The sequence below is a fragment of the Diabrotica undecimpunctata genome, chromosome 1, assembly GCF_040954645.1.
Source record: "Diabrotica undecimpunctata isolate CICGRU chromosome 1, icDiaUnde3, whole genome shotgun sequence".
NCBI lineage: Eukaryota > Metazoa > Arthropoda > Insecta > Coleoptera > Chrysomelidae > Diabrotica > Diabrotica undecimpunctata.
In genome coordinates this window covers 166,381,442-166,405,019 of record NC_092803.1, presented here as the reverse complement: position 1 = coordinate 166,405,019, position 23,578 = coordinate 166,381,442, and the positions used below count along the sequence as shown (strand labels likewise).

Below are 23,578 nucleotides of genomic sequence, written 5' to 3'. Positions count from 1 at the left end.
TATATTTTCTAAGAGGTTCTTCTGAATGACTCTAGTGGTAGAAAGAATAATAGGTATCGTCTGGGTACTTTCCATTCTCCATTGTCTCCTTATTTGTATTTCCAGATCTCTGTACTTGGCGATCTCTTCGTTGTACTTAACACGCAGATTATTGTTGTTAGGTATCGCCACATCTATTAGTGTTGTTTGTCTCGTTAGTTTATTAACTAGCACAAACACTGGTTTTCGATCTCCAGCGTGTATTTTTGGAGCGGAACACATGGGCGAATGAAAAGTAGGTAAGCTTTGATTCCCTTTACTATTATTCTTTGAATTTCTGGTTCTTCTATTCTATCCGGGTTTAATGCAACTCCCATTATATATATGTGAAACTTTCATTAGTATCGTCCTCAAGTTTCTATTGAAAAATTTCCATATCTTCCTCTAATTCAACTGTGCGTCTGTTCCCCTAGTTCTTGCCTATGTTAGATTTTTTGTCTTCTGAATATTTATTTCTAGTCCTGTCTCTTTTGCTCCTGTTTTTAACGGTAAATATATTTCTACCGCCTCTTCTGTTCTGCGAGACACAATACTAATGTCATCAGCATAGGCAGTAATCTGTATTGATTTATTTGTTAGGAGATTACATCTTTCTTTATTCAGCTGTCTTATCACATATTCGAGAGTCAGGTTGAATGGTATCGGCGCCAGCCGTCTCCTTGCTTTAATTCTTTGACTATTGAAAAGTTCTCAGTGAGGTTATTTTGTACTCTGACAGTTGCTGTTAACGAGTCCATTATGGCGTTTACTAGCCAGACGTATTATTGGGGGATGTTAAAGCTATGCAGTAGTTGATATAACTTTTGTCTATTAATTAAGTCGTAGGCCTGTTTGAAATCTATGAATATGTTGTGGACGGCAATGTCATATTTCCTCGATTTGTTAGGAATTTCTTTCACTGTGAATAGCTGATCAGTTGTAGATCTTCCTTTTAAGAGGCTTATTTAAAGGTTTCTTGATTTTGTACTTTTTGCGGTAACGGGTTACCGACCCATTGCCCAAACCCCAACCTGGAGGACCAGAATTTTCTCTCAAGGTTTATTCCCTTAGCCGATATGTTTCGGTTTTTAGGCGCCAGAAACTCACCTTGCTACATCCTCTCGTCTGCTACATGAAGCACATTCATTGTACGCTATGCAACCAATGGCTACGCGGCCACTGCATTCCGGGCCTAAAATTTTAAATATACTAAAGTTAATTCTTTAACCAAGTGGTAAATTATTAAGGGGGCCATAGGAAACTCAATGAGAAATTCTAAACTGTTGAATTTCTGTTTCCCTAGTCATTTGACATCAAAAGTCATGAGATATTTGTCATCATCATCCTGGATTTACAACCCTGCGTGGGTCCCTGCCCTTCCCAGGAATTTCTCTCCAGTCGTCCCTATTCGTCACCTTTCTCAGCCAAACACGTATTCCCATATTGGGAATGTTATAAAGGAACCTTGTTCTGGGTCTTTCTCTTCTTCTCTGACCAATGGGTCTATCAAGGAGCGTTTTTCTAGCTGGGTGATTTTGTTCCTTTCGCATTACATGCCCTATCTATCTGAGACATCCTATCTTAATATGTTGTACGGTATCTGTTTCCTGGTATATTCTATAAAGTTCGAAGTTGTATCGTCCTCTTCCCACTCCATTGGCATTCCCTGTTCCATAGATTCGACTTAATACTTTTCTTTCGAAATATCCCAACATGTTTTCATTACTTTTTGTTGGAGTCTAGGTCTCTGAACCATATGTTAAGACTGGGCGTATTATTGTTTTGTAGAGTTTAATTTTTGTGTTTCTCGATATAATTGTGGATTTAAGGAGGAGATTGAGCCCAAAATAGCATCTTTTGACCTTGCAAATTCTGAGGTTTATCTCTGTGGTAGTATTATTTTCAGTGTTAAGGAGCGTTCCCAGGTATACAAATTCTATAACAAGTGTCATAGGATTTGTGGTTGCGTGCTTATTTTCATATGTTTCGTTTTGTTGGTGTTTATTATTAAACCCATTTTTGAAGTACATACGCCTCTCGTATAGCGTTTTCCGTTCTCCCAACGATATAGATATCATCATGAGATATTTGTAGAGGACTGTCATTGGAAAGTCCGAAAAGTCCGAATAGTGTTGATGATTGCCGACCTCCGCCGCGGAGATGGCACTTGAAGAAGAAGACATTGGAGGACTAGCATTGAAAACGAATGTAAAAATTGTTTATTGAATGTCAATATATTAATATCAGTATTTTTATTTTATGATTTATTGTTTAAAAAACAACTAAGGTAATGAAATGTACTCAATTGAGGAAAAATTAACAATCATGCTTTATTTTGAGAATATTGAACACTGTTAGATCTTTTTTTTAGGTTAAGATATTCTAATAGACCAATTTCAGGTTATACAATAATTCAAAGAATTTTAAAAAGGTTTGAAAATACTGGAACCGTAATTCCCAATTGTAACTGCACATGTGTATTATTTAAAAAACAAATAAAAAATAATTTATATAATTTCTAAACATAAAACTGTAACAAATGTTCAAACAATCCGCCATTTTGTACTAAGCAGTATCTCAATGATTGTAAAGTTCTCGTCTAGCATTCGCCATAACGAGTAACGTTATCTTTGTACACTCTTCTTCAATTTTTAATTCTTCAATATCTGTAAATTTTTGGGCGGAATAAAGTTTGGATTTTAGATGCTCCTAGAAAAATAATCATTTGGAGCTAGATCTCCTGATCTCGGAAGCCACTTATTGTTACAGTTAGGTCCAATTAAACGATTAATAAAACTGTTTTCAAGAAATTCCTTAACCCCCAGCTATTGTTACCCACTATAACCTTTTCCGCCGCGATTTTTAACAACTCTGCCCCATTTAAGGGGCGCCGGGCACTCGGGGGTCGAATTCAATAATTCTTATAGGTAATTATTCTTGGTATATTCTAATCACATTTAATACAGTGAATTCTCCTATCCTTCTGTATATTTCTTCTATGAAGCTTATTAGCCTCAGAGCAAAAGAGCCTACCAATTATGGGCTCCTCCAACTATTGGCCAATATTTGGAGATTACTTATAGTGGCAATTACTTGGTGATTGGCGCTAGAATATTGGAGCGAAAAATTACTTTCGCAATTTCAAAGATTTTGCTTTGGCATATTTTTAATGAATACATCCCTTTGGATATTTAATCCCTTTGTTAGATTATAGGTTTATGATATCAGGTGTATTATTATTGGTATCCAATTCAAAATTAATAACCGCCTTATAATTTAAAATCGTTATTAGTGTGTATGTGGGTATGCTATTTCTAGTTAGTTAATAAAGGTAATGCTTGTTGTTGAACCTTAGCTTACTGTTTATTTTTTAGCATATTGGGCCATAATTTTACTTATTCCTATGATTTAGGCGAAGTAGTATGGATTTGAGATCCGTTTAACTTAAATTGAACAACCGATTTAAATCATTGCACCATCATTTTTTGTTTTTTTTTTAAATTTATTAATTAAGTTCTTTTTTATAGACTGAATCGCTTGATGAAGAACAAGTCAAATGTAAGTATAACTTTAAGTCAATAGTAATAATAAACACTTGTGTTAATCAGAAACTTAGTTTTTTAAAATCAGTTCTATGCAAAAATAGCTACAATATGTGAGTCGGTTTTAGATATTAAACAAGAATAAAAGCTCTCAACACTACATATACCAAATTTTATTACCAACCAATAAATCTGACAAGAATAAAAAAGTCAGACTGTCGGAGTATTCTTGATACCTATTATTCGAAAAGTGAGGTTGTAATTTATGCGTTTTACAAGGTTTTCGGCGCCAAATGGTGGGCCTAAGGTTTTATGAAAAAATCGTAAAGATCGTGTGTATCACAAGTTAATTTTATATTTAGATGTGATATAGTGGGTTTTGTCTGAACCACAATACATGTGTATGAATTGTTTTAAAATCGTCATAGAGTTGGATACGTATATGGAGTCGAGTAAAATTTTGTGATGAGATATTTTCACAACTTTGTATAATGCCATAATGAGTACTTTGTATTTAGATATCTGAATTGTTAATATTTCCTTACCTTTCATCTTTTTTAGGGTCATTTATTTAGTCGTCCAAAGTATTGACTCACGTTATTAATTTTACTAAATTCTTTTTTACTCATACTTTTTTGTTATATTGATTTGTTTTTTATATTAAATATTTCAAATAATGTACTGTAAGCGTTTAATTTGTTCCTTTATCTATTCGTTGATTTTCTAGTGTGAAATTATGTATGAGTTAAAAACTTTCGTTGTCTTTTCTTTCTTTCTTCTTTTCTCCCCTCCCTCAGAATGTTGGATTTGGGCTAGCTATTTTAATTTCCATTCTTCCATCTCTTTTATTCTTTTCTATTTTCTGCCATTATTTTAAATTCCTCGAGTGATTTTTGTTTAATTTTTCCGCCTCTACTACTTGCTGTAACCATTTTTTCCTTGGTCTGCGTCTTTTTCTTTTTACGATGTTCTTTGCTTCGTGGACTTTTCTTTTAATTTTGTTGAGTTTCATTCTCATTAGATGCCCATACTAGTTCATTTGTCTCTTTGCTATTTTATTCATTATTGGTTCTTGGTTGGTCATTGTCTTATTAGTCTCATTGCTTAATCTGTTCTTTTTGGTCTTTATAACTATCCTTCTTAGGTATATGATCTCCATTACATTTATCCTGCTCTTATGTTTTTCCAGAATTGTCCAGACCAGTCGGTATCACTATTGTGTTAGATAGTTTTATCCTTGTCTTTCGTGTGAGTCATCTTTTTCCCAGTATTTTGGGCTAATGCATAGTATAACTTATTTGATTTCTTTGCTCTATTTGTTATTTCCCAGTCTATTTTTCCGTCGTTAGTAATTATATTTCTCAGGCATTCGTAAGCTGTAACTATTTCCAATTCTGAGTTTCTATATTTTATTATCTTAATTATCTTCTTTGCTATTTTATTCATTATTGGTTCTTGGTTGGTCATTGTCTTATTAGTCTCATTGCTTAATCTGTTCTTTTTGGTCTTTATAACTATCCTTCTTAGGTATATGATCTCCATTACATTTATCCTGCTCTTATGTTTTTCCAGAATTGTCCAGACCAGTCGGTATCACTATTGTGTTAGATAGTTTTATCCTTGTCTTTCGTGTGAGTCATCTTTTTCCCAGTATTTTGGGCTAATGCATAGTATAACTTATTTGATTTCTTTGCTCTATTTGTTATTTCCCAGTCTATTTTTCCGTCGTTAGTAATTATATTTCTCAGGCATTCGTAAGCTGTAACTATTTCCAATTCTGAGTTTCTATATTTTATTATCTTAATTATCTTCTTTGCCGCTGATTATCATTACATTATTTTTTCGTTGTTTATTTCCATTTTTAGTTCTTCTATTTGTTCTACCCATATATCCATTCATTTCTGCATTTTATTCTCGAAATCTGCTATTAGTACTATGTTGTCCGCATACATTAAGGATCTATTATTACCGGCTGTAATCTATGCTATCCTGTTATTGTCTGTAGTTGGTTGGTTCTTATCCTAGTATTTCTTATCAATTCGTTCATTACTATTATAAATAGCAAAGGATTAAGATTATCTCATTATTTAATACCTCTCTTCCAATTAAATTCTTTCGATCTTTCCCCTGTTATTTGTACTCTTCCTTTCACCTCTTTGCTTCTTTCCATTAGGTTCCTAATGATATATACGTTGTCAATTCTTCTTTCAATTCCATGTTTACTTCTTGTTTTAGTCTCTTCTATATTATTTTCGCATATATTTTACAGCATACCGATGAGAGACCAATTGCTCTATAGTTGTCGCAGTTTATATTTATTGTATAGTGGCACGATGATGTTGTTCTGCCAGTCTTTAGGGATTGTTTCTTTTTTCCACGCCTCATTATATATTTTCTATAGCCAGTTTATTTCTTCTTCTCACATCTATTTTACCATTTCTGGTTCAATTTCATCATCTCCACCTGCCTTGCCGATTTTTATGTTTGATAATCCTTTTATCACTTCTTCTCTGCTTATTTGGTCTAGCTCTATGTTTCCTTTCCCTTCATTTATTACATTGGCTTTGTTTATCACTTCAGTATCAAATTTTTCTCATAATATTGTTCCCATACCCTAGCTATTTGTTCTGGATTATATGGATTTGCTTTGATAAATCTCTTACTGCATTTATTTTCTTTCGTTTTCCCCCCTTTATGTGTCGTATTGTCGTCCAAAATTTTCTATTATTTGTTACATATCTTTCTTGTTGTTTATCTCCAAATTCTTTTCATGATTTTGTCTTTTCTTGTGTGACTGCCTTTTTTACCAATCGTCTCTGCCTATAATATTTTTCTTTATCTCCTTCTAATCCCGTTACGATGTATTTTTCCATGCCATTTTCTTCTTTTTTATTTCTGCTTTCACTTATTTATTCTACTATCTTGTCCTTTTTAATTGTTTATTACATTTTTTGATTCCACACACTTCAGTTGCTGTTTTCTTTAACACTTTACTGTAAGTATTAAATCTTTCTTCCATTGTCCATATTTCTTTTTGACCCTCTATTTGTCTCAATCTTTTGTAAGTTTTCTTCTTGTAACGTTCTCGCACATTTTCTATCTTGAATTTGGTTACCTTTATTTTCTAGTACCTACTTTTTTCTTTTCATCTCCTTCATTTTTTCGTCCTCCAGTTTTGCAATGACCATCCTGCGGTGTGTGGGCAGTTCCGGTTTCTTTTCCTGGTTCTTTCTTTCTTGGTTTCTCGTATAGACTGTATATTCGATTAAGCTTTTCGCATTTCTCTCTTCAGCCACAAACGTATATTTGTCTTCAATGGTTTGTTCATTAAATATGTTTCCTATTATCAGGTCATTCGTTTGGCACAATTCTAGCATTTTAATTCCATTGATATTTAACGTTTCTTTTTCATATTGTCCATTACATCCTAACCCATATTAACGTCTTTACCTACCCTTGAATTCCAATTTCCTAAGATTATTAAAAAATTATTTTCTCCTGTCTCTTTTAATTTGTCTAATGCATTTGAAAATTTTTTTTCGTCTTTATAGAGGGGGGTCTGGAATCTTCAAAAGACATCTCAGTCCAGGACGCCGCCTGACTAACTTTAGTGCAGGATTCATTCTTCGTTACCGGCGATAGTTCCCGAGGTACTTTAAAATGCCCTCTCGTCGCCGAGTCTACGCCGAACACCTACCTCCTAAACCAGACTCTCCTCTGTCATCCAGCGATCCGGAAGCGGAATGGCCGCTGTAAGGCCGGAATCACTTCCGAATCACTACCTTTATTCATTCATTCTTCATTCATACACATCCACACTCTATTCATCAGCAAGGAGGTTCCCTGTCTCATTCCAGGTAGCGCGTAGAAGACACTCATCGCTCCTAGTTCGGCATTATTTCCAGATGGGCATTTGCTCCTTCCCCACAGTCTGACTCACGCATTCCAACTCATACAGTGTGACCCACTTTTCTAGCTTCACCTTTCAGCATCATTCACCTTCATCATCAAATTATCAACCTTTAGCGTTGGTTTAGCAGTCTTTCTTTCTCTTCCTTTTTCTTGATCACTGCACGAATATAGCTGTGTATGTTAGTCCAAACTAATTTATTTTCAATCATTTCTCTCACTGTAATAAAATTCACACCTGTCTCTCTCTCCATTCTGTTCCTTTCCACTATCCATCTGCTGCAATCTAACATCGTATGTGTCACAGTGTCCGAGTATCCACAGTATAGGCATTCATCTGTATCAGATGAATATGGTAGGCGATTAAAAAGGCAAATTTATCTCTTTTAATAATCAAGTTTCACAGCCATATATAAGTAAGGACTACATATAGCATTTCAGTGCTTTTAGCCTAGTGGATAGTAAAACTTTCATATTAAAGAGGATTTGGCATATGTTTATGAATCCGGTCCTTGTGATATATATTCTTCTTGTAATCTCTTTGGAATGGTTGGTTTTACTAATAATTTCTTTTTATAAATATGTATTGCAGTCCACGTAGTGCAAGGCACTTTTGTCATTCCATTGCAATCAATTCACCAAATTCTGAAGTTGTTCCGTGATCTTTGTCAGGATTATGGTGTCACGTATGTTAACCTTCTCCATTGTTATTCAGTGATATTATATTGATATATTTTGCATATACATTAAATAAAACATGAGACAACATACATCTTTATCTAATTTCCCTTTCTACATTACGAGCCTTAACAACTAAATGTTCGGTCACCTTCACAACCTTTGGGCATCCATGATAAAGTTACAAAAACAGGACACATGTATGTCTGGCCTGAAAATGTCGCATACCGAGGAGCTCAAGAGATAGCTTCATGCTTAATAACCATCTTGAGGTGCACTTACCAACCGAATATATGATTTTGTATAGCGATGCTTGTGGGGGCCCGAATCGGAATATAAAGGTGGCTTTAATGTTAAGAAAATACCTTCAAAAGTGTAAATCATCACCCAAAGATATAGAACAAAGATTTTTTGTATCTGGACATAGTTTTAATACATGCGATCAAGATTTTGGGTTGATTGAAAAGGAGAGAAAACATATCTTAACACTCAAGTTTCTCTAGGAATATATTTTTTTCTAACGGCAAATGTGTCTATACTTTGTATACAAAATTGTATTTTTGATTTAAAGTTAACTTTAACATGATTTATTACAAAAACTCCACTTTGTGGCTTAGTCACATTTGCCTCTCAGCCACTTAATTGTGAAAATGCGAGCTGAAGACGGTCCTGCTACAAATCCGCATTCAAACACTTTGAAGATCACAAACACGTAAAATAGCATAATATAAACATTTTTCTTCTGAAACTGCATCTAATTGTTTACATTTACATTGAGAAAAAATCAGATCTTTAAATTGGCATGGTGAAGGTGTTTAATTTTATTGGTTGAATTCCTGGAGATATTATTAGACACTCAAAAATAATTGCCCCTTTATATCTTGCCAAATTAATAAACCATTTTGACATTCAAATTTGAAAAACATAAATATTTAGTTAGACACATATGGTGATGACATACGGGCACTTGTTTGTTGACTAATGCGGATTTTTAATAAGATTTTTCTTAATTGCATTATAATTACTCAACCCCACCGGGTATTTTTTGTATTACTGGGAACGTAATTAAATTTTTATTAGAACATAAAACTGAATGAACAGAACAAATAATATAAAAGAAAAAAATATTTAATAATGGTAGTAGAGAGAATTGTGTACTGCCAACTAACACAAAGAAAATTCATTCTGGTCACATCACGATGAAATAAACAAAAATCTATGTTAAATATGATGTTTGTATAGGGTTAAGCTACAATTGATTGTAATGAAAATTATATTTTTAGATAATGTTTGACGTTTCGATTTCCACTCCGGAAACCGTTTTCAAAAGAGATTACGTTAGAAATTTTTTCTAAAATGTATAAGTTCTTATTAGGTTGTTTTCCAATATTGACGGCTCTCATGTTGGCTTTGATCTTGTAGGCAATAGCCTTCTTTTGGTTTACAAAGAATCTGAAGGTGGTGTTTTTACCCTAAGAATATCAAACTCTATTTTTTTTGTTGTACTGTATTATTTGTTTGTATATTTATTTTTAACGTAGATCATCAGTTTGTGTATTGTGTGTTGCATATGTACTGTCAATAATGGTAGATGATGTCTGTGACTTCCTCAAATCCGCTATTATTGATATGTTCATATTTTTGTCTTTTTCTGTTAGTATTGGCAACCGAAGACTGCTATATTCTGCTGGAGAATTTGCTACACAATTTCTTCATTGATTAGGATGACAGCTGCTTCTTTGATTTGTCTTTTTTTATGTATATTTCTTTCACGACTAGCAATATTGAAATTAAGAACAACTCATAGTCAGAGCAAGAAATCGAACAATTTTTTAACACCATGGATGAAATAAAGCGATCGACAAAAAGAGGCGAGATAACAATGATCATTGTTGACTTTCTCTCAAATTGCTCGTGGTGTTAAAGAAGAAAACATAGGAGTATACTGTCTCGGTACCAGAAACAATAGGGAAGATAGACTAGTACAATTAAGTACTAGTAGGCAACAACATCCTAGAAGGCTATACACTTAGATTGGCTATACACAGAGAAGATAGAATTGTTAGGAATCAAATTGATATATTTTGCTCGACCAGAATTTTAGGATGTGCATAAAATCTACTAAAACATATTCTGAAGTTGACATTCGTAGCGATGAAAATAATGGAACAGGTAACTTTCATAAAATATTTGGGAGCAAATGTCAACAGCCAGCGTACCTCAAAAAAAGAAATTCTACCAAGAATCGCCAAACGAAAAAACCACTCATGAACTAGAAAATATTTTTTACAAGACCAGACCTTAGTCTAGAACTCAAAATCCGAATGATCAGAAGTTACGCTTTCTGTTTTGCTGTATGGCTGTGAAAGTTGGACAATGGAAATGGACTCTGAAACTGAAAAAAGAATAAATACCTTTAAAATGTTTATATACAGACGGATGCTAAAAACTCCAAAGATGATGTTGAAAGATCTGAGGAGATGGTTTGACCGCTAAACTGCAGAAATCTTTCGTGGAGCTGTTCACAAAGCTACAATTGGCGCAATAAGAAGAAGATTCCTATTTCTTTGAAAAGGAGTACAAGCAATATATTTTACCTGCGATCACATGCTGTGTCGAAACATTAACCTTAACAAAACGTTTAATAAACGAACTGAGACTGGCGCAGAGAGGAACGGAGAGAGCGTTTTTGGAAGTCACCAGCAATGACAGAATACCGTACGTCGACATAACACAGAGAACGAAAATAGTTAATATTTTACAACGTATTACACAGTCCAAGTGGAGATGGGTAGGTCACATAGCCTGAATGGCCGTTAGACCAGAAGACTAACAATATGGAGATCCAGAGTTGATAAAGAAGTAGAGATATACGACCAACCAGATAAAGATAACAAGCAATTGGATAAACACCGCTTAAAACCAGAATATGTGAAAGAAATTGCAGAAGGCCTCTTTTAAATAGTTTAAGAATAGCTGGGAGATGCGAGAATGCAAGGTACGGGACACTTGCGACACACCCTTCACTTCTACTCTGACCTCACATGCCTCGCCTTAATATGGCTGCCCAAAACAACCATCGTCTTCTTCTTTTCGGCTGTCATAGTTCTTCTTTTTTGTCTGTCAAATCTTTTTATTTTCCGCAGCCGTCAGCTGTCATCTCACCTGTCAATTATTTTTCTTTTGCGTGGTCAATTCGTCTTCTTATCTGTCTGTCAATTCGCCTTGTTTTCTGTTTGCCAAATCGAAACCTTACCGGCGCTGTACAAAAGCTAACCTAATCTTAACTTGACCTGACATAGTTTTCAGATTTAATTGTCTTCTTAAACTTTACAAACCCCAACTTAGGAAACGTCTTCTTACCAGTGGCGCACCCAGGAGGGGTTTTGGGGGTTAAAACCCTACAGGGCCCTATTCCGACACTGTTACTCACACATTTTAAGGACTCAAAATAGAGGTAGGACTCATCATAAAAAAAATCGGTGACCAACCAAAACCCCCCCAGAGGCAATATCGTATACTTCAATACAATCGTATAATACAAGTACATCTACATAACCTTCCTATTTTAAAATTTACGGTTTGCAACCATCCACTATTCGAAATATGTTAAACGTTAGAGAATGTCTTTGTACTAAATAAGGTATTTAACATCTATTACGAGCCCTATTACGAACTAAATGTTCAGACAAACGAAAATTTGTTAAAAGCGTTCATCTTCACAATCTTGCTTATTGAATTAAAGAACGAGATCAACAATACATTAAAGTATATCACTAATAATAAAATATTGAAATGGCTTAGTTTCTATAAACCATAAATTGCAGTGTTGGCGGTAAAATAAACGAAAATATTTCATAATATCGCGGCAACTAAATGTTTGGATAATTTAAGAAATTACTGTTTTAATAAGGGGTTACGTTAAGAAATTTTCGGAATTATTAGTTACCGTGCATAAAATAACGTGCATAAATAATTATATATATATATATATATATATATATATATATATATATATATATATATATATTTATATATATTGATACGATTAGGGTTTATAGAAAATAATTTATAAGTTATATACTACATAATATTAGATATTTGGTTGTTTTAAATAAGTTATATACTAGAGAATTTAATAAAAATTATTTATGTGAGGGTATTTTTAAGAAATTATCATATAATAATTGTAAAAAGTTGTATTTTAATGTTGTAAATAGATTTAAGTGAGCCATGTGCATAGGCAACCAAAAATACTCTCGAAGTGACAGATAGAAATTAGGAATTATAAGGAATATAAAGTGGGGTTATAATAATATATTGTTTGAAATGTGTATTTTATTAAATTAGAGTGTTAGTTACTAATTTAAATGTTTATTCTGATCTGAAAAGCCTAAATGTCAACAAAATTATCAATGGAACATTAACGAATTCTCCAGAGTGCAGAGTGTGACCATTGTTTACGGTCGAACATTCTGGAATAATGATTATGGCAGTGGATCGAACAGATATTTTTTTCGAGAACATCTATATAGAAGTTAATAGAACGAATGGAACATGATCTCTTACCAGATGGTTCTAGAATATCCAAAAAGATATAAATACCCGTGATTTGGATTCAAGAGGGAGTTTTTAGTCAGAAGTCAGGCCAGTTCATTATGAAAGTTAGTAGACACACTTAGTTAGTGAATAGTGAAGTAAATTGTTCAGAATTTTCAAGAAGTCAGTCAGAAAAGTTTAGTAAGAAATATGAAAGTTAGTTGGAGTCAGTGAATCAGATTAAAAAAAAGTATATTGGAAGAAATTAAATTATATTATGGTTGGAGATTAGTATAAATCAACTTATAATAATTGGATATTGGTATATTGAAAAGAAGAATAAATATAAATGCTGTTTGCTGGTTTGGTTGGTGGTGTATAAATGCTGGTGAAGAAAACTATATCTTAAATTGGTAGAAGCTGATAATTGGAAAAAGTAATTTCACAAAAACAAGGATAACCGAAGTACGAAGACATTCAGTGGTGATTAGAATCTATATAGTGGAAAACAGTTCATTTAGGCATTCAGTGAAAGAAAGGTACAAAATTTTGTTAATATAATTTAGTTAATGTCATAACAATTTCAATTTTGAAGATAGTTTGTTTAAATTTTACATTGTCTATAGAATTTAATTAGTTTTATAAGAGTATCAATTTAAAGATAGTTTATTTTAAATTTACATTGGCTAGGTTAGATATATATATATATGTGTGTTCCATAATAGTTATAATAAAGATAATTTAAAAAAGTACTTACAAACTAATTCTTTGAGAACCGCGATAAAAACCCTATATTATTAAAAATACTCATTGCTCATCATTCAAACAAAAAAACACATCATAACAATATATATATATATATAGATATATATATATATATATATATATATATATATATATATATATATATATATATAACTATTTTGGATGGGTTGGAGTCAATAAAAGGGCTATTGGTTAACTATTTTTTTTATGTCTCGAGCTTTCAATTGTGTTTACAATTATTATCAATTATTATATTATATATTTATATAATATTAACTTTTTGTAGGCTGATTTGTATATGAAAATAATAAAAATATTAATCAATCTCCTAGTTTCTGTCTTGACCAAGCAACCCCAAGGTATGTACCAACTAACCCCGAATACGGCATTGCTTGGTACACTTGCATCCTTAAGGAAAAGAGTTAAATTCTGGAATTAGGATAAGTCCGAACATTACGTAATTTGAAATTTATGTAAATAAGACAATACTAATCAGGAAATTAAACATATTTTCTTACCATCTATCAATAAAAAAATATGGGAGACTTAATTTGAAAAGTGTACCAACCAGCCCCGGTCTCCCGTATCATAATTGCTATTTTTTTGAAAAAAAAAATTATAGGGTTGTACATTTAAAAAATATGAGAAAATCGTAATTTTCTTTTATACGAATATTGTATACGAATATTCATCAATGATTTCTGTTGGATTTAATTTAAAAACAAGAACATATTTTTTACCTTATTATCTAACATGGATTAATATTTATGTGTTATTTATTTATATACTTATTATATATATATATATATATATATATATATATATATATATATATATATATTTATTTCATAGCGATATCGAAATAAAAATGCTCATAACTTGTTAAATACCCTGTAGTGTCAAACCTTATATTATGAAAAGAGTGATTATGAGAATAACCTAAATATGAGAAAGTATACATGTGTTAAAATTATCATGTAGAATTAGGCATCTTAGTTTACTTTACTACATTACTTTTCCAGTAACTTTTTTGGATATTCTGTACCTTAATGGAATTGTCGACCAATATATTACTAAAAACTCACTCTGTATACAGTGTAGTGATATATTATGGATAGTGACAAACAGCCAAGAAAGGTTGACCAGTGCTGACCTAAACTCTCACGAGTACTTCTTCAGTGCTCTGATCTGTTATAAATACTAACACCTGCAGATATTAGATGGCTGCCTTTGCCAATTAGCAGAAAATGCATAATTGAGGATTAAAAATTGAATAGTATAATCAGTTAAAGTAATAAAAATCTAATAAAATATTAAAAACACCATAAAGAGTAAAATTGTGAATTTAGTTATTCTGCTTAATTAGTGACTAGAATTTTTATACATTTTAGTACTAAAAAGGGCTTTCTCCATGTTCGACTCCACTAAAAAGGGCAACATCGACCTAGAAAAAGTAAGAACGATCTTAACAACCCTGGGACATCATTATGACGACTCTGAATTGGATGCATTGTTGTCAGGAGAAGATCCAGAAAGTAAGTAACTTTTTGTTTGTTTTTTGTTTTGTGTTTTATATTTTTTCCAAACAATTTTTTATTTTTTAAATATTTTAAAATTTTTCAATTTCCATTTTTCTATTCTTTTATTTCTTTGAACTAAAGTCGTCTTTTGACAAGAAAATAGCCCTACTATGTATTTTTTCATTCACCTGAAATTTTATGTGTTCAAATTGATCTGTAATTTGTTGAATATCTTCTTAGCAATATTTTACACTTTGTTAAGTACAATAAATATTTATTATTTATAGCAATTGTAATCTTAGCGGCCTGTGATATAGTTGGATATACTTGAATAAATTTTGGTATACTTGAATATATTTGGATATAATAACATTATAATAGTGATATCGTAAGAAATCAAATTGACTACATATACATCAGTAAGCGTGACAGAAATGCAGTAAAAGCTGTAAATTTTTCTGATGCCGATGTTCCATCTCACCATAGTCTGTTCTTGGTCGAATTAAAATTAAAGTTTAAACGGATAAACCAAGAGAGATTCTAACAAACTGGATATGATAAATCAATAGAGATTCTAACAAACTGGATATGGATTTAATTAGAACCAACAGTCATTCAGGTGATTGCAAACTATCTGGAGAGTAATTTTAAGAATATAGAACAACAAATATCCTAGGAGGGTCATTGGAACCAAATCAAAACGAAACAGCTCAACTCCAAATTTAAAATATGACAATCGAATAAAGCAACAGTAGAGGAAATATGAGATTTTGAACCTAATGCACAAAAGACGCAAATTTAAGAATTAAAACATCGAAAAAACGAATTAGTATAATAAGGATATAAGGACTAAAATGCAAAAGAAACATACTTTGCAAACAAATGTTAGGAAATTGAAGAGTTACAGGGAAATCATACTTTTATACATTAATATGTATAAAAAATCAAATAAGTAAGAAAATATTTGATTTCACTTTTAGTCCTTCTGTACCAGTCGCTCTGATGAATCCCGGTAGAATGAAATATGTATAAGGGAATATACAGAGGCACTATATGTGAAATCAAATCTTAACTGTCTTTTTTACAGAGTACAAGAGACCAGTTCACCAAAGATTTTTGCTTAGATGAGAAGATATGTGGAATGTAATTTTTAGATTACCCATGTATTTTGATTTTAAAAATTTCAATCAGCAGCTTGACTATATTTTTAAATAAGCCATTTATGTAGGGTAACTTTTTGTAAATAACGGAATCTATTGGTTGTTGGACGGGCAACTGATAACAGATTAACAGATCCCGTTATTTACAAAAAAAAATATAATCATGCTGCTAAGAATATGCTGTTTATGAATAAGAATATGAATATGTGCTGTTTACTGAAAAGACTCTAACTTCTATGAAAATTTTTAAGGTATTAAAATCAACTGTTTACATATTTAACAATCATTAAAAAACTTGATTGTCTCTTTTTGATTAAGCAATAGAAAACCCAAGTTTTCAATTTTATTACTGCTGCTAAAATAGTTCTTTAAATTGAATTTCTAATGTAGGCAAAGATAGGTCAAATATTAAATGCTGAAATGCTTTTAAATGAATAGCTACTGTTCATTCATTCATTTATAATTCAAAGACTTAACTAACTTTTAAAATTAAATTCTTCTATTAGCTTCATAAAACCCAGTCCCAGAATTTTAGTTATTTTTTCTATTTCTGCAGCCATTCCACCAACACTTATGATTCGTTATGCAAGACTGATCTCATTTGAAATCCCCAGAGAAAGATTTAAAAAGCAAATTTCGAGAGCTCTTTCATAATTAATGGAATAATAATGGTGTGTCGCTTAGAGTTTAATTCCCAGTCAACTGAGACCCGACTTACCCCACTTAACATAAATTTAAAAACTTTGCTATTATAAATTACACTGCGATTGCGAGAATGTAGAAAAATCTTACAGATCGACCTAAATCATACATTTTGGAACAATATTTTTTGTTATGGTGCTTTTTTGCTTATTTGCTGTGAAGAATAGTCTTAGCTACTTTTTCTCTAATTTAGACTTTTTAATTTCTCATTTCGATGGAATATACAGAGTGCTTAGGAAATTTTAACCTACTAATAAATTTTATAAATGAAATTTCAAGTAAATATTATTTTACAGTCAGTAATCAAATAGATTATATTATCGTCAACAGAAGATATAGAAATTCTATAATATCATCTAAAACTTATCCAGGAGCGGACATATCCTCCGGTCACAACCCGGTTGTTTTGTCGATGAAAGTGAAACTAAAAAAGGTCAACAGCCCTAGCACCAAGAAAATCATGGATACAAGACGTCTCAAACAAGACAACACGTATGCGGAAACGAAATTTAAAATAAACGAGAACTTAAGGAAAGTCGAAGAAGATAATGCGGAAACTCTAACTATTGACCAAAAATGGGGAAAAATTCAACATGCCCTTGTGTCAGTTGGAAAAGAAACCCTCAAACCACTTGGAGAAAAAAACAAAACCTTGGATGACAGTAGAACTTCTTGAACTTATGGAAGAACGGAGAAAACATAAAGCAAACGACCTGAATAAATACAAAGAAATTCAGAGAAACATCAGAAAGAAAATTCGAGAGGCAAAAAAAGGTGGCTCTCCGACAGATGCAAGGAAATAGAAGATCTGGATAAAAAGTATGATAGCTTTAATTTACACAAAAAAAAATCAAAGAAATGACAGATTCTAGAAAACGTACAAGAACGAATATCCTTAAAAATGATAAAGGGGATATTATTACTGATATGAAGGAGGGATTATGTCACTGGACCAATTACATCCAACAACTATTTAATGATGAAAGAGAAGAACTGTCATTAGAAATCACCGAGGATACCGGACCACCAATATTAAGAGAAGAAGTATTATATGCCATCAAAAACACAAAAGAGGGTAAAGCTACTGGACCAGACGATGTGCCAATCGAATTATTAAAACTCATCGATGAAGATGTTATTGATGTGATGGTTGAACTCTTTATATCAGATCTAATATATCGGACTGCCACAATACCCAGACAATGGCTGCAATCGACCTTTGTAGCAATTCCCAAAAAGCCAAGTGCAACAACTTGCTCAGATCACAGAACAATAGCTTTAATGAGTCACACACTTAAAACATTTTTGAAAATAAATCACAGCAGAATTGTTAAAACTCTTGAATATGAAACTAGTGACACACAATTTGGCTTTAGAAATGGTATGAGTACAAAAGATACTTTGTTCGACTTGAATGTGCTGGCTCAGAGATGCATGGACATGAATCAGGACATGTACTTATATTTTGTAGACTTTGAAAAAGTATTTGATAAGGTTCAAATAAAAAGCTTGTAGATATATTAAAAAGCAAAAATATTGACAGTCGTGATATGAAAATTATACCTAATTTAAATTGGAATAAAATTGCCAAGGAAGCCAAGGTAAGAGTTGACAACCAGTACACCCAAAATATCAAAATACAGAGAGGGGTTCGTCAAGGTTGCGTGCTGTCCACACTACTTTTCAATGTCTACAGTGAAGCGGTATTTCAAAAAGCGCTCTCAGACTCAATAGAAGGTATATCTATCAATGGAGGTTTTGAATAACTTACGTTTTGCAGACGATACAGTAATAATGTCGGATAACAACAATGATTTACAGAACGTAATCTTCTTCTTCTTCTCGTGCCACTCCTAGCGGAGATTGGAAATCATCATGGCCACTGCGACTTTGTTAGCAGCGCGACTAAAAAGTTCAATCGAACTACACCCGAACCATTCACGTAGATTAGAACGTAATGCAACGCCTTAATGAATGCTGTCATGAGTACGGACTGAAGATAAATTTAAAGAAAACTAAATGCATGATCATTACTAAATCTGCACATGCAAATATCCAACTGACTATTGAAGATACTGCAATTGAGAGTGTTAATAACTATAAATACTTAGGAACATGGATAACATCAGATGTAGACCAAACCAAAGAAAGTAGGACACGTATTGAAATAGTACGTGCATCATTCATTAAACCTAAAAAGTTTCTTTGTTGTCGGGATATAAGGTTAGAGAATGCTTCGATGTTACGTGTTAATATCTTTATGGCTTGGAAGCGTGGACACTAAAACAAGTCATTCTGAATAAGTTGGCCGCCTTTGAATTTTTATGTTACAGAAGAATCCTACGAATATCATGGATTCAAGGAATTTCAAACGTGGAAGTAACTAGAAGAATAGAAAATAAGGCGAATATAATAATAACTATCAAAAGACGAAAGCTTGAGTACTTAGGACATGTGATGAGAGGGAAAAAATACGCATTATTACAACTTATTATGCAAGGCAAAATCCGAGGAAAGCGAAATGTGGGAAGAATATCCTGGCTTAAGAACTTAAGGAAATGGTTTGAATGCAGTAGTGCAGAACTTTTTAGAGCGGCAGTCAACAGAGTCCGCATACCCATGATGATTTCCAACCTTCGATAGAAGATGGAACTTAAAGAAGAAGATTATTTTACATGGGATTAAACAACAATTGATTGCAATTGGAATTAAATTTTAAATTTGTTTTGACGTTTCGATTTCCAATCCGGAAATAGTTTAAAAAAAATTGAATTAAAAAAATTATTAGATGTAACCCTTAAATGCTTATAAATTGGCGCCACTGCCATCCAGCGCTAATTATTGGTTATAGACCAGTTATTGGTCATAACAAATATGAATAAACTAAAATCATAAAAAAGATATTTCAAGCTAAAACAATGTCTAATAAATGGGACCTAGAAGAATAAAAAATAATACAACTAACATTATAAACGAATCTAAAAGTATAAACGAAAGATGACAAAAATTAAGGAAACAACAAGCAAAGTAATAGGAAAAAAAAACAATAAAAATAAACAAACACTGGTACGATCAAGACTACGAAACTGCTAGATCATTAAAAAAATTCGTCATAATAACATCGATTAACAACGAGTCACAACAAAACAGAAAAATATACGACACATTAACACAAAAATATATAATTACACAGAACTATAAATATGATGAAGTATCTAGCTTAAGTTATTAGGAAGTGAAAATAGGAAAACCGGAAAATAGAAAACAGAACAAAAAAATTGAAAGACAAGAAGGTTTATATAGTGAATATAAATTTGATAAGAAGTAAGACTCTAAGCCAGAAAACAAATCGTTAATAAGACAACAAGACCGTAATAATACCTGTTATTACATGTGGAATGAAAACAACAATATCAGATATCTAATTGTTGCTTCCTGCTTTATTATTTTCCCATCAATTTCGCTTTTACATCGTAGTGAGTATATAGATGTTGTCATACATTTGTTTTTTTCTGCTGATATTATCATATTGAATTTCTTAGCTGTTGTATTGAAGATGTGTGTTAATCTTTGGAGCTTGTCTTCTGTCTTGGCGATTAATGCGGCGTCGTCTGCATACAACATAATATTTGGATTTCTTTGTTCCCCATTCTGTAACCATGACCTTTACGTACTGCTTGTATTATTTCGTCCATTATTATATTAAAGAGAAGTGAGCTTAACGAGTCACCCTGTCTGACTCCGCTTTGTACTGGTATACACTGTGTTAGTTTTCTATTTATCTTTGTCTGTATTTGATTATGGAAGTCGATACTTTCGATGGTTTGTATAATATTGATTGGTATGTTTCTTTTATACAGTATGCGATGCGATCGAAAGCCTTTGTCAGGTATATAAAATATAGATATGCTGTTTTATTATACTCGATTGCCTTTTCTGTGATTTGTCTTAGTACAAATCCGGCGTCTACGCAGGATCTTCCGGATCCGAATCCTTGATGGTCAAGAAAAAATACAAGACAAGGAAATTCTAAAATTGAAGAAGAATTAAAGAAGGAAACCACCTGAACCAAATAGTACCTCCACTTGGAAGGGTAGTATGTGTCTAATCCATAGAATGGATTGGACACATATTGAGAAGATCATACACAGATATGCTAAAAACGATAACTAATTGGACACCACTCTGGCCCAGATACAAGGAAAGGCTTAGAAAAAGAGTCAGATGGCAGCAAAAACAAATAATAAGTTATAAATGATAAAGAGAAATTATCCAGTTAACCTCAGAATACGATTTTTAAAACGCTCTGGCGTTAACTACAATCCTCAGGGATTGCAAGACATTGATGATGAGGAAGGTAACTTCCCATTACTGTTGAGTGTATTAATCAAGTAATACTACAAGGGAAAATATAGGGAAGAAAATGTGAAGCAGTTGGATGAAGAGACTTACTACTTAAACAGTTGAGGGCATAGTTAGTTTCATTATCATGTTTAAAGTAGCGAGATCAAAGCAAAAATACATATTGCGATGATAATTGCTATTATTAGTAAAAATTGCTCTCAAAGAAAAATGTTTTATGTCAAATCAACCTAAATACCACAGAGCATTATTATAAACAACGCCCTGTATACCGAAAATATACTGTAGGCGGTACAATCTCTTAAACTTTTTATTGGCTATTAAATGAAATATAAGCGAAATATTCGCTCTAACCGGTTTAACATTTTTAGCATTACTTCGTTCTAAACTGTTGGTTTTTAGAACGTGACTACTACCCCAAACATAAAATTTTACAAAGACTAAAAAAATTAAGTTCGTACAATTATTAAACATTAGTTTTCTTCGTCTATATGGAGAATTCAAAAAAACTTTTTCTTTTTTGTTCAAGAGACTTTTTAGTTTAAACAAAATCTTTTGTTTAATCCTTAATTTTCTTTTTGTCAAGTAAAAAACAGACCCATTCAACAAAAAAAAATTGAAATTAAAGCAGGTCTTGAGTTAAAGTCTTTTCTGTGGTTAGTTCCTCACATACAATCATACACATATAATACAAGATAGACTGACTATTGCAATACAGTCGTGTTCTCCCAGTGCGACAAAGAAAACTGACGCAAAGTAGTACCTGCATCTCTTTCTAATGGGTCGGGTTTATCAATCACGTGACCTTCTCATCGGTCATTTAGGTCACGTGGTCGATGAACCTGGCAAATTAGAAAAAAGATGCAAGGACTGCTTTGTGTCAGTTTTCTCTGTCGCACTGGGGAAACAGACTGATATTGCAACGATTATTATATCTTGTATTATATGTCTACGCATACAATGTATAAAAAATATAAGCTAATATGTATACAATTTTTTGCTTTTTTGATTTCTCTGTTGAAAATTTGCAACACAAAATTTAAAACAAATAAGATCATCCATGAACCTCTAAGAGCCGCAGTTTTCAAAATACAGATTTCCATGATGGTCGCCAACATCCGAAACGGATAGGCATTACAAGAAGAAGAAGAAGACCATCTAAAACACGTTTAAGCCCTTTCTGTAATTTTTGTAACATATAGGAGAGTTGTTTGTCAGTAATAAACAAAATACATAAATAAGGTCATTCAAAGTTAAATTTCATTTGACTGTAAAAGTTAAAGAGGAGAACGGTTAACGTAGACTCGTAAAAAAACCCTGAGATAGCTAAGAGATTTGAGAAAATCACTGATGACTCTTAAGATACTCATAGTTACAACCACACAAGGGGGTCTGAGGACTGGTAAGCCCCCAAAAACACAAAGATAAAAGTTTCTTTTCATGAGACGGATACGGTCTGCTCGAGTACTTTTACCTTGGTGACAAATCCGTCGTTCTATCTCCTTTCCAGATACATCCAACTCACCTAAACGGGATAGTTGGTGTCAGGTATTTGAAGGCGGTATCACCGCTTGGATTGCATTTCCAGATGTAACTAAGACTTTTAAATATTAAGCAATCTTCCATCCTATGCGCAGATCGCGCACGTTGAAAGGAAGCATCTGCGCAGTGGGCGGGATTCGAACCCTGGGGAATCCAAAGAAACTCAGACCCCACACTCATCACCTCTTTGTGTGTCAACATAAATGGATTTTGACGAAGATTCCCCCGGTGTCTGGAAACATCGGAATGCAGACAACCCAACAGGCTCCGATTTAGGTAGAGCAGGGCGGATAAAGGATACAGCCAACACCCACAAGGAAGTCTATCCTATGGCAGAACCAATGCCCCTGTGAGTCCGTCTTTAGATGAGGGTGGCACGAAGAGACTTTCTCTTCCCGCGAGAAAAGTCTTAAAGGTAAGCTAAAGTAAAGTTGTAGGTTAAATTGAAGGACAGAAAGCTGATGCTGGAGCCAAGACCTACTATAGGTTGTAAAGCTGATGATAATGATGAACGCTTTTCAGTTGATAAATAGTATGTTTAATTTGGCTTGAAATTACTCAGATACTTAACAAGTAATATATTTCACTAAGTAAACTGATGGAAAAGTTAAATACCTAGAATTGAAGATATCAAATAGGTTATTGGATTATATGACAGTAAACAAAGTGTTAGTAAATACTTCGTATTAATAAGAAAGATAATTTCTTAGAAGATTGTTATTCGTACATTGAGAGAGGTTGACTCCAAGCACCATTACTGAAACGGAAAAGAAGTATCAAGTTAAATGAATTCTTAAACCCAAAAAAATTTATCTTTCAGCTAATTAAATCTTGTATTACT

General features: G+C 32.6%; 2 protein-coding genes across 2 annotated transcripts in view; one reads left to right on the top strand and one right to left on the bottom strand.

The window, feature by feature from the left end:
* LOC140432515 (neo-calmodulin-like) overlaps positions 1–23,578 on the bottom strand; it is a 315,188-nt gene that overhangs the window by 56,537 nt on the left and 235,073 nt on the right. The gene's annotated exons all lie outside the window — the stretch shown is intronic.
* Positions 1–23,578, top strand: part of LOC140441196 (troponin C-like) — a 107,106-nt gene that overhangs the window by 10,509 nt on the left and 73,019 nt on the right. Inside the window, exons 2-3 of the mRNA XM_072531770.1 lie at positions 3,546–3,576; positions 14,843–14,986. Of these exons, the coding sequence (XP_072387871.1) occupies positions 3,546–3,576; positions 14,843–14,986 (175 nt within the window). The remainder of the gene's footprint in view (positions 1–3,545; positions 3,577–14,842; positions 14,987–23,578) is intronic.